This window comes from Orbicella franksi, chromosome 5, assembly GCF_964199315.1.
Source record: "Orbicella franksi chromosome 5, jaOrbFran1.1, whole genome shotgun sequence".
Classification (NCBI taxonomy): Eukaryota; Metazoa; Cnidaria; class Anthozoa; order Scleractinia; family Merulinidae; genus Orbicella; species Orbicella franksi.
Genome location: NC_138149.1, coordinates 758,124 through 770,448, shown reverse-complemented (window position 1 = coordinate 770,448; position 12,325 = coordinate 758,124). Strand labels below are relative to the sequence as shown.

At 43.3% G+C, this 12,325-nt stretch overlaps 4 protein-coding genes across 4 annotated transcripts; all 4 read left to right on the top strand.

Annotated features, from left to right (window-relative positions):
* The first annotated feature begins 226 nt into the window (after window positions 1–226).
* LOC145486243 (uncharacterized) lies at window positions 227–2,256 on the top strand. Its single transcript, XM_081464866.1, has one exon. It carries the CDS (start codon window positions 308–310, stop codon window positions 2,249–2,251), a length of 1,944 nt encoding a protein of 647 aa, XP_081320992.1. The 5' UTR covers window positions 227–307; the 3' UTR covers window positions 2,252–2,256.
* Window positions 2,257–3,516: 1,260 nt separating this feature from the next.
* Window positions 3,517–5,483, top strand: LOC145486246 (uncharacterized). The gene has a single exon (XM_081464868.1). The coding sequence runs from the start codon at window positions 3,871–3,873 to the stop codon at window positions 5,476–5,478; it is 1,608 nt and encodes a 535-aa protein (XP_081320994.1). The 5' UTR covers window positions 3,517–3,870; the 3' UTR covers window positions 5,479–5,483.
* A 1,185-nt stretch (window positions 5,484–6,668) lies between these two features.
* On the top strand, window positions 6,669–8,711 carry LOC145486242 (uncharacterized). Its single transcript, XM_081464865.1, has one exon. It carries the CDS (start codon window positions 6,763–6,765, stop codon window positions 8,704–8,706), a length of 1,944 nt encoding a protein of 647 aa, XP_081320991.1. The 5' UTR covers window positions 6,669–6,762; the 3' UTR covers window positions 8,707–8,711.
* Window positions 8,712–9,895: 1,184 nt separating this feature from the next.
* LOC145486245 (uncharacterized) lies at window positions 9,896–11,981 on the top strand. Its single transcript, XM_081464867.1, has one exon. It carries the CDS (start codon window positions 9,991–9,993, stop codon window positions 11,932–11,934), a length of 1,944 nt encoding a protein of 647 aa, XP_081320993.1. The 5' UTR covers window positions 9,896–9,990; the 3' UTR covers window positions 11,935–11,981.
* Window positions 11,982–12,325: the final 344 nt, after the last annotated feature.

The following is a 12,325-nucleotide window of genomic DNA, read 5'->3' as shown; positions in this document are numbered from 1 at the left end:
ATACAATGCGCGGGCTAACATCACGCCCGACGAGGACTTTAAGAGAGACATTAACTCTATTAGAAAGAAAGCCGAACAGGCCCTTGTAGGGGCCCTAGTGAAATTTCACCACAGGCGCGTAGAAAGGCTTAAGAATAAGTACAGAAAGCTCGAACAGGCTAAGTCTCGCAGAAGTTTCCATGAAACCAACCAGTCTTCCCGCAAAACGCCGGCTAGAAATAGAATTGCGAACGAAGATAAGAAAGACAACGAGCTAGCCGAAGTGTTGAAAGCCAAGATCAGAGAGGTCGATTTATTGCTGGAACAAATGAGATCACAAGCAACGAATAAAAAAAGTGAATCTTATCCTGTTGTCTTATCTGACCCTTTAGAAATAAGGGAGGAAGGGGAAAGAAACAACACAGATAACAAAGCGGTTAAAAGCCGCAAAAGATTAGAGCGGAGAAGAATCAAACAGAAAAAACGCTTTCAAAACAACATTGAGTCACGCAAGCAACATATCAAAAACCTGTCAAATACGCAGCTGACAGACGAGCAAATTACCCTGCTATCCCGTGGTTTGAAATTCATTCCTGCTCCCGTGACAAGAGAAAACACTATCAGGCGCCAGCTACTCAATGACTTCAGTCATTTTGCCAGAAGAATGCGCCTTAAGTACATATTTCACGGTCACGACAAAGAACCTCATCCTTTCCACGTCAAGTCAGACTGGGACCCACCAGTCCAGCACTCAGTTGCTCTAGAAACTTTTCTAGAAGAAGTCAAATTTGACCTTGCTAATATCAAATTGAACAGGCCGAGAGACAACCTGTCACAGGGAGAGCGAAATGCTCTCAAAGAACTATCGCGTGACGAAAACATTGTACTAAAGAAAGCCGATAAGGGTACCACAACCGTCATAATGAACAGAACAGATAAACTTAACGAGGGTCAAGTCCAACTTGATGATATACACAACTACCGGCCCCTAGACAAACCTATGGTTGACACCACGGCCAAAAAAGTTCACCGATTGATTCGATCACTACTACAAGAAGGCCACATAGACGAAATGACGGCCAAATGGCTCTCCCTAACGCCCGACCCTCCACGAATACCAGTGTTTTACACACTTACAAAGATTCACAAACCGACACCTGTTGGTAGACCAATTATATCAGGGTGTGACGGCCCTACAGAAAGGATCTCAGCTTTTGTTGACCACCTTATTCAGCCAATAGCACAAAAGCAAACCTCGTATCTTAAAGATACAACAGACTTTCTTAACTTCATCGAAAAGACTAAACTGCCTAAAAACACCATTCTTGTCTCTATGGACGTCACCAGTCTCTACACGAACATACCACAGGAGGAGGGTATTACCACTGTATGCGAAGCATACGAAGAATTTTACCAGGAGAACCCTCCAATTCCTAGCAGGTACCTAAGAGAAATGCTAAGTCTGATTCTACAAGAAAACTCGTTCCAATTCAATGGAAAAGATTACCTCCAAACTCATGGAACAGCCATGGGAACGAAAATGGCCGTAGCTTTTGCTAACATATTTATGGCCAAAATAGAAAAAGAAATACTCAGACAAAGCTACACAAAACCCATTTTTTGGAAAAGATACATCGATGACATCATATCCATGTGGAACACAAGTAGAGATCAAATAGAAGACTTCCTTCTAAAGGCAAACAGTTTTCACCCAACGATAAAATTCACGGCTGAAATCTCAGAAACTGAAACTACATTCTTGGACACGAAAGTGTACAAAGGTGACAGATTCAATAAGGAATCTATTCTTGACGTGCGAACTCATTTCAAACCTACAGAGACCTTTCAATACACGAATTTCTATTCGTGTCACCCACCAGGCGTCACGAAAGGCTTTATCAAAGGAGAAGCGTTAAGGCTTCTGAGAACAAATTCCTCTCAACTTATTTTTGAGGAAAACATGAGTAATTTCAAAACACGCCTGCAGAATAGAGGTTACCCAGCTAGAATTGTAGAAAAACACCTTTCAGAGATTAAGTTCTCTGATAGAAAAATGTCACTAGCACAGAAAGACAAAACCGCACAAAAGAAAATACTGCCCTTTGTCACACAATACCACCCGGCGTTGCCTAACCTAAAAGACACACTACTGGGGAAATGGCACCTTATAGATAATCACCCGCTACTGAGAAAAATCTTTAAGGAGCCCCCCATCATCTCGTATCGCAAGGGAAAGTCCCTCAAAGACATCCTAGTTAAAGCTAAACTATGAAGGCTTTATTACTTATTCATCCGCGAACGGCAGGAGTCGTGCAGGCTTGTCAACACTTTTATCACGCAGTTTGACTATTAATGGACGTGCCCCGTCCTGCTTCGCATGAGAGCACTACGCTTTCCACGTTCACTACAGGCTTTAAGATCTTTTTAGAGCAGAAGATCTACATTTACAAAGAACATCTATGGCTCTCAGAGAAAATACTCTGGCCTGTACATTAGCAATCACATTTGGGAAGCTTAACACTAGCCTTCTTCAAGAACCGAAACACGTAGACCTTAACTGACATCTGGATCGAAAATCCCCTCACGCCATTGGCTGAGCTCCTAGAGAACTCATTGGTTCATTTCAGGAACCAATAGAAAAACTGGCGGGATTTTTCGATCCGAATAACGGTCAAAGGGGATATATAAACTCAAAACAGCATAATCTACTCCGACTGCTCACAGAACCATCAGTGGCAACTGACGAGATTCTCTTAGAATCGAAACTGCAGTCTTGCCTCAGCAATACTCTTGTTAAATGGCAGCAACCAAACTCACTGCTGACGGTCTTTTATCGACCGAGGAGATAGATCCTAACACCGAGGATACCAGAATGGACACTAATATGTCTTATGAAGAAGAGGACGCCCTCCTGTCAGAGGATCAAGATGAAGACGTTGGTGCTAGCAATGACAGTGTCCCAAACGCTCAAAGACCAGAGCGCAAGAAAGAAACAACGAACGAGCCAAAGAAGCCCGAGCAAACAAACAAAGAGCCTGTACACTCTCACAATACGAGCAACGACAGAGGCAGAAAGCGCCAAAGAGAAATCCTACCAAAGTCCGCCAAAACTACCGGCAGCTCCGATAGAAAAAGACCACGGCACGAAGAAGAGCTAAACTCCATCCAGGAGAAGATAGACAGCTCAAACAACTCTATCAGTCTGCTGAATTCTCACCTGGCGAAGGGCTCATGCCCCAAGACCTTGAGATACAATGCGCGGGCTAACATCACGCCCGACGAGGACTTTAAGAGAGACATTAACTCTATTAGAAAGAAAGCCGAACAGGCCCTTGTAGGGGCCCTAGTGAAATTTCACCACAGGCGCGTAGAAAGGCTTAAGAATAAGTACAGAAAGCTCGAACAGGCTAAGTCTCGCAGAAGTTTCCATGAAACCAACCAGTCTTCCCGCAAAACGCCGGCTAGAAATAGAATTGCGAACGAAGATAAGAAAGACAACGAGCTAGCCGAAGTGTTGAAAGCCAAGATCAGAGAGGTCGATTTATTGCTGGAACAAATGAGATCACAAGCAACGAATAAAAAAGTGAATCTTATCCTGTTGTCTTATCTGACCCTTTAGAAATAAGGGAGGAAGGGGAAAGAAACAACACAGATAACAAAGCGGTTAAAAGCCGCAAAAGATTAGAGCGGAGAAGAATCAAACAGAAAAAACGCTTTCAAAACAACATTGAGTCACGCAAGCAACATATCAAAAACCTGTCAAATACGCAGCTGACAGACGAGCAAATTACCCTGCTATCCCGTGGTTTGAAATTCATTCCTGCTCCCGTGACAAGAGAAAACACTATCAGGCGCCAGCTACTCAATGACTTCAGTCATTTTGCCAGAAGAATGCGCCTTAAGTACATATTTCACGGTCACGACAAAGAACCTCATCCTTTCCACGTCAAGTCAGACTGGGACCCACCAGTCCAGCACTCAGTTGCTCTAGAAACTTTTCTAGAAGAAGTCAAATTTGACCTTGCTAATATCAAATTGAACAGGCCGAGAGACAACCTGTCACAGGGAGAGCGAAATGCTCTCAAAGAACTATCGCGTGACGAAAACATTGTACTAAAGAAAGCCGATAAGGGTACCACAACCGTCATAATGAACAGAACAGATAAACTTAACGAGGGTCAAGTCCAACTTGATGATATACACAACTACCGGCCCCTAGACAAACCTATGGTTGACACCACGGCCAAAAAAGTTCACCGATTGATTCGATCACTACTACAAGAAGGCCACATAGACGAAATGACGGCCAAATGGCTCTCCCTAACGCCCGACCCTCCACGAATACCAGTGTTTTACACACTTACAAAGATTCACAAACCGACACCTGTTGGTAGACCAATTATATCAGGGTGTGACGGCCCTACAGAAAGGATCTCAGCTTTTGTTGACCACCTTATTCAGCCAATAGCACAAAAGCAAACCTCGTATCTTAAAGATACAACAGACTTTCTTAACTTCATCGAAAAGACTAAACTGCCTAAAAACACCATTCTTGTCTCTATGGACGTCACCAGTCTCTACACGAACATACCACAGGAGGAGGGTATTACCACTGTATGCGAAGCATACGAAGAATTTTACCAGGAGAACCCTCCAATTCCTAGCAGGTACCTAAGAGAAATGCTAAGTCTGATTCTACAAGAAAACTCGTTCCAATTCAATGGAAAAGATTACCTCCAAACTCATGGAACAGCCATGGGAACGAAAATGGCCGTAGCTTTTGCTAACATATTTATGGCCAAAATAGAAAAAGAAATACTCAGACAAAGCTACACAAAACCCATTTTTTGGAAAAGATACATCGATGACATCATATCCATGTGGAACACAAGTAGAGATCAAATAGAAGACTTCCTTCTAAAGGCAAACAGTTTTCACCCAACGATAAAATTCACGGCTGAAATCTCAGAAACTGAAACTACATTCTTGGACACGAAAGTGTACAAAGGTGACAGATTCAATAAGGAATCTATTCTTGACGTGCGAACTCATTTCAAACCTACAGAGACCTTTCAATACACGAATTTCTATTCGTGTCACCCACCAGGCGTCACGAAAGGCTTTATCAAAGGAGAAGCGTTAAGGCTTCTGAGAACAAATTCCTCTCAACTTATTTTTGAGGAAAACATGAGTAATTTCAAAACACGCCTGCAGAATAGAGGTTACCCAGCTAGAATTGTAGAAAAACACCTTTCAGAGATTAAGTTCTCTGATAGAAAAATGTCACTAGCACAGAAAGACAAAACCGCACAAAAGAAAATACTGCCCTTTGTCACACAATACCACCCGGCGTTGCCTAACCTAAAAGACACACTACTGGGGAAATGGCACCTTATAGATAATCACCCGCTACTGAGAAAAATCTTTAAGGAGCCCCCCATCATCTCGTATCGCAAGGGAAAGTCCCTCAAAGACATCCTAGTTAAAGCTAAACTATGAAGGCTTTATTACTTATTCATCCGCGAACGGCAGGAGTCGTGCAGGCTTGTCAACACTTTTATCACGCAGTTTGACTATTAATGGACGTGCCCCGTCCTGCTTCGCATGAGAGCACTACGCTTTCCACGTTCACTACAGGCTTTAAGATCTTTTTAGAGCAGAAGATCTACATTTACAAAGAACATCTATGGCTCTCAGAGAAAATACTCTGGCCTGTACATTAGCAATCACATTTGGGAAGCTTAACACTAGCCTTCTTCAAGAACCGAAACACGTAGACCTTAACTGACATCTGGATCGAAAATCCCCTCACGCCATTGGCTGAGCTCCTAGAGAACTCATTGGTTCATTTCAGGAACCAATAGAAAAACTGGCGGGATTTTTCGATCCGAATAACGGTCAAAGGGGATATATAAACTCAAAACAGCATAATCTACTCCGACTGCTCACAGAACCATCAGTGGCAACTGACGAGATTCTCTTAGAATCGAAACTGCAGTCTTGCCTCAGCAATACTCTTGTTAAATGGCAGCAACCAAACTCACTGCTGACGGTCTTTTATCGACCGAGGAGATAGATCCTAACACCGAGGATACCAGAATGGACACTAATATGTCTTATGAAGAAGAGGACGCCCTCCTGTCAGAGGATCAAGATGAAGACGTTGGTGCTAGCAATGACAGTGTCCCAAACGCTCAAAGACCAGAGCGCAAGAAAGAAACAACGAACGAGCCAAAGAAGCCCGAGCAAACAAACAAAGAGCCTGTACACTCTCACAATACGAGCAACGACAGAGGCAGAAAGCGCCAAAGAGAAATCCTACCAAAGTCCGCCAAAACTACCGGCAGCTCCGATAGAAAAAGACCACGGCACGAAGAAGAGCTAAACTCCATCCAGGAGAAGATAGACAGCTCAAACAACTCTATCAGTCTGCTGAATTCTCACCTGGCGAAGGGCTCATGCCCCAAGACCTTGAGATACAATGCGCGGGCTAACATCACGCCCGACGAGGACTTTAAGAGAGACATTAACTCTATTAGAAAGAAAGCCGAACAGGCCCTTGTAGGGGCCCTAGTGAAATTTCACCACAGGCGCGTAGAAAGGCTTAAGAATAAGTACAGAAAGCTCGAACAGGCTAAGTCTCGCAGAAGTTTCCATGAAACCAACCAGTCTTCCCGCAAAACGCCGGCTAGAAATAGAATTGCGAACGAAGATAAGAAAGACAACGAGCTAGCCGAAGTGTTGAAAGCCAAGATCAGAGAGGTCGATTTATTGCTGGAACAAATGAGATCACAAGCAACGAATAAAAAAAGTGAATCTTATCCTGTTGTCTTATCTGACCCTTTAGAAATAAGGGAGGAAGGGGAAAGAAACAACACAGATAACAAAGCGGTTAAAAGCCGCAAAAGATTAGAGCGGAGAAGAATCAAACAGAAAAAACGCTTTCAAAACAACATTGAGTCACGCAAGCAACATATCAAAAACCTGTCAAATACGCAGCTGACAGACGAGCAAATTACCCTGCTATCCCGTGGTTTGAAATTCATTCCTGCTCCCGTGACAAGAGAAAACACTATCAGGCGCCAGCTACTCAATGACTTCAGTCATTTTGCCAGAAGAATGCGCCTTAAGTACATATTTCACGGTCACGACAAAGAACCTCATCCTTTCCACGTCAAGTCAGACTGGGACCCACCAGTCCAGCACTCAGTTGCTCTAGAAACTTTTCTAGAAGAAGTCAAATTTGACCTTGCTAATATCAAATTGAACAGGCCGAGAGACAACCTGTCACAGGGAGAGCGAAATGCTCTCAAAGAACTATCGCGTGACGAAAACATTGTACTAAAGAAAGCCGATAAGGGTACCACAACCGTCATAATGAACAGAACAGATAAACTTAACGAGGGTCAAGTCCAACTTGATGATATACACAACTACCGGCCCCTAGACAAACCTATGGTTGACACCACGGCCAAAAAAGTTCACCGATTGATTCGATCACTACTACAAGAAGGCCACATAGACGAAATGACGGCCAAATGGCTCTCCCTAACGCCCGACCCTCCACGAATACCAGTGTTTTACACACTTACAAAGATTCACAAACCGACACCTGTTGGTAGACCAATTATATCAGGGTGTGACGGCCCTACAGAAAGGATCTCAGCTTTTGTTGACCACCTTATTCAGCCAATAGCACAAAAGCAAACCTCGTATCTTAAAGATACAACAGACTTTCTTAACTTCATCGAAAAGACTAAACTGCCTAAAAACACCATTCTTGTCTCTATGGACGTCACCAGTCTCTACACGAACATACCACAGGAGGAGGGTATTACCACTGTATGCGAAGCATACGAAGAATTTTACCAGGAGAACCCTCCAATTCCTAGCAGGTACCTAAGAGAAATGCTAAGTCTGATTCTACAAGAAAACTCGTTCCAATTCAATGGAAAAGATTACCTCCAAACTCATGGAACAGCCATGGGAACGAAAATGGCCGTAGCTTTTGCTAACATATTTATGGCCAAAATAGAAAAAGAAATACTCAGACAAAGCTACACAAAACCCATTTTTTGGAAAAGATACATCGATGACATCATATCCATGTGGAACACAAGTAGAGATCAAATAGAAGACTTCCTTCTAAAGGCAAACAGTTTTCACCCAACGATAAAATTCACGGCTGAAATCTCAGAAACTGAAACTACATTCTTGGACACGAAAGTGTACAAAGGTGACAGATTCAATAAGGAATCTATTCTTGACGTGCGAACTCATTTCAAACCTACAGAGACCTTTCAATACACGAATTTCTATTCGTGTCACCCACCAGGCGTCACGAAAGGCTTTATCAAAGGAGAAGCGTTAAGGCTTCTGAGAACAAATTCCTCTCAACTTATTTTTGAGGAAAACATGAGTAATTTCAAAACACGCCTGCAGAATAGAGGTTACCCAGCTAGAATTGTAGAAAAACACCTTTCAGAGATTAAGTTCTCTGATAGAAAAATGTCACTAGCACAGAAAGACAAAACCGCACAAAAGAAAATACTGCCCTTTGTCACACAATACCACCCGGCGTTGCCTAACCTAAAAGACACACTACTGGGGAAATGGCACCTTATAGATAATCACCCGCTACTGAGAAAAATCTTTAAGGAGCCCCCCATCATCTCGTATCGCAAGGGAAAGTCCCTCAAAGACATCCTAGTTAAAGCTAAACTATGAAGGCTTTATTACTTATTCATCCGCGAACGGCAGGAGTCGTGCAGGCTTGTCAACACTTTTATCACGCAGTTTGACTATTAATGGACGTGCCCCGTCCTGCTTCGCATGAGAGCACTACGCTTTCCACGTTCACTACAGGCTTTAAGATCTTTTTAGAGCAGAAGATCTACATTTACAAAGAACATCTATGGCTCTCAGAGAAAATACTCTGGCCTGTACATTAGCAATCACATTTGGGAAGCTTAACACTAGCCTTCTTCAAGAACCGAAACACGTAGACCTTAACTGACATCTGGATCGAAAATCCCCTCACGCCATTGGCTGAGCTCCTAGAGAACTCATTGGTTCATTTCAGGAACCAATAGAAAAACTGGCGGGATTTTTCGATCCGAATAACGGTCAAAGGGGATATATAAACTCAAAACAGCATAATCTACTCCGACTGCTCACAGAACCATCAGTGGCAACTGACGAGATTCTCTTAGAATCGAAACTGCAGTCTTGCCTCAGCAATACTCTTGTTAAATGGCAGCAACCAAACTCACTGCTGACGGTCTTTTATCGACCGAGGAGATAGATCCTAACACCGAGGATACCAGAATGGACACTAATATGTCTTATGAAGAAGAGGACGCCCTCCTGTCAGAGGATCAAGATGAAGACGTTGGTGCTAGCAATGACAGTGTCCCAAACGCTCAAAGACCAGAGCGCAAGAAAGAAACAACGAACGAGCCAAAGAAGCCCGAGCAAACAAACAAAGAGCCTGTACACTCTCACAATACGAGCAACGACAGAGGCAGAAAGCGCCAAAGAGAAATCCTACCAAAGTCCGCCAAAACTACCGGCAGCTCCGATAGAAAAAGACCACGGCACGAAGAAGAGCTAAACTCCATCCAGGAGAAGATAGACAGCTCAAACAACTCTATCAGTCTGCTGAATTCTCACCTGGCGAAGGGCTCATGCCCCAAGACCTTGAGATACAATGCGCGGGCTAACATCACGCCCGACGAGGACTTTAAGAGAGACATTAACTCTATTAGAAAGAAAGCCGAACAGGCCCTTGTAGGGGCCCTAGTGAAATTTCACCACAGGCGCGTAGAAAGGCTTAAGAATAAGTACAGAAAGCTCGAACAGGCTAAGTCTCGCAGAAGTTTCCATGAAACCAACCAGTCTTCCCGCAAAACGCCGGCTAGAAATAGAATTGCGAACGAAGATAAGAAAGACAACGAGCTAGCCGAAGTGTTGAAAGCCAAGATCAGAGAGGTCGATTTATTGCTGGAACAAATGAGATCACAAGCAACGAATAAAAAAAGTGAATCTTATCCTGTTGTCTTATCTGACCCTTTAGAAATAAGGGAGGAAGGGGAAAGAAACAACACAGATAACAAAGCGGTTAAAAGCCGCAAAAGATTAGAGCGGAGAAGAATCAAACAGAAAAAACGCTTTCAAAACAACATTGAGTCACGCAAGCAACATATCAAAAACCTGTCAAATACGCAGCTGACAGACGAGCAAATTACCCTGCTATCCCGTGGTTTGAAATTCATTCCTGCTCCCGTGACAAGAGAAAACACTATCAGGCGCCAGCTACTCAATGACTTCAGTCATTTTGCCAGAAGAATGCGCCTTAAGTACATATTTCACGGTCACGACAAAGAACCTCATCCTTTCCACGTCAAGTCAGACTGGGACCCACCAGTCCAGCACTCAGTTGCTCTAGAAACTTTTCTAGAAGAAGTCAAATTTGACCTTGCTAATATCAAATTGAACAGGCCGAGAGACAACCTGTCACAGGGAGAGCGAAATGCTCTCAAAGAACTATCGCGTGACGAAAACATTGTACTAAAGAAAGCCGATAAGGGTACCACAACCGTCATAATGAACAGAACAGATAAACTTAACGAGGGTCAAGTCCAACTTGATGATATACACAACTACCGGCCCCTAGACAAACCTATGGTTGACACCACGGCCAAAAAAGTTCACCGATTGATTCGATCACTACTACAAGAAGGCCACATAGACGAAATGACGGCCAAATGGCTCTCCCTAACGCCCGACCCTCCACGAATACCAGTGTTTTACACACTTACAAAGATTCACAAACCGACACCTGTTGGTAGACCAATTATATCAGGGTGTGACGGCCCTACAGAAAGGATCTCAGCTTTTGTTGACCACCTTATTCAGCCAATAGCACAAAAGCAAACCTCGTATCTTAAAGATACAACAGACTTTCTTAACTTCATCGAAAAGACTAAACTGCCTAAAAACACCATTCTTGTCTCTATGGACGTCACCAGTCTCTACACGAACATACCACAGGAGGAGGGTATTACCACTGTATGCGAAGCATACGAAGAATTTTACCAGGAGAACCCTCCAATTCCTAGCAGGTACCTAAGAGAAATGCTAAGTCTGATTCTACAAGAAAACTCGTTCCAATTCAATGGAAAAGATTACCTCCAAACTCATGGAACAGCCATGGGAACGAAAATGGCCGTAGCTTTTGCTAACATATTTATGGCCAAAATAGAAAAAGAAATACTCAGACAAAGCTACACAAAACCCATTTTTTGGAAAAGATACATCGATGACATCATATCCATGTGGAACACAAGTAGAGATCAAATAGAAGACTTCCTTCTAAAGGCAAACAGTTTTCACCCAACGATAAAATTCACGGCTGAAATCTCAGAAACTGAAACTACATTCTTGGACACGAAAGTGTACAAAGGTGACAGATTCAATAAGGAATCTATTCTTGACGTGCGAACTCATTTCAAACCTACAGAGACCTTTCAATACACGAATTTCTATTCGTGTCACCCACCAGGCGTCACGAAAGGCTTTATCAAAGGAGAAGCGTTAAGGCTTCTGAGAACAAATTCCTCTCAACTTATTTTTGAGGAAAACATGAGTAATTTCAAAACACGCCTGCAGAATAGAGGTTACCCAGCTAGAATTGTAGAAAAACACCTTTCAGAGATTAAGTTCTCTGATAGAAAAATGTCACTAGCACAGAAAGACAAAACCGCACAAAAGAAAATACTGCCCTTTGTCACACAATACCACCCGGCGTTGCCTAACCTAAAAGACACACTACTGGGGAAATGGCACCTTATAGATAATCACCCGCTACTGAGAAAAATCTTTAAGGAGCCCCCCATCATCTCGTATCGCAAGGGAAAGTCCCTCAAAGACATCCTAGTTAAAGCTAAACTATGAAGGCTTTATTACTTATTCATCCGCGAACGGCAGGAGTCGTGCAGGCTTGTCAACACTTTTATCACGAAGACTGAAAGAGTAGCGAAGACCGCCGTACGCGCGTCGTGGTTTTGACCAACTTCGGTTAAATTTCCCGGAACTTAGGGGATATTTTCCAGTCCCGGGGACTCTAAACTGACCCCCGACGTCCTTGGTCTGCAGAAAAATGGACACAGCAAAACTTTTTGAACGCTCACTTTTGAGTTTCTGGGCCGAAATATAGCTCCAATTCACTTTAAGAGTGAAAGAGTAGCCGAGACCGCCTTACGCCCATCGTAATTTTGACCAACTTCGGCTCGATTTCCCGGAACTTGGGGGATATTTTCCAGTCCCGCGGACTCTAGACTAACTC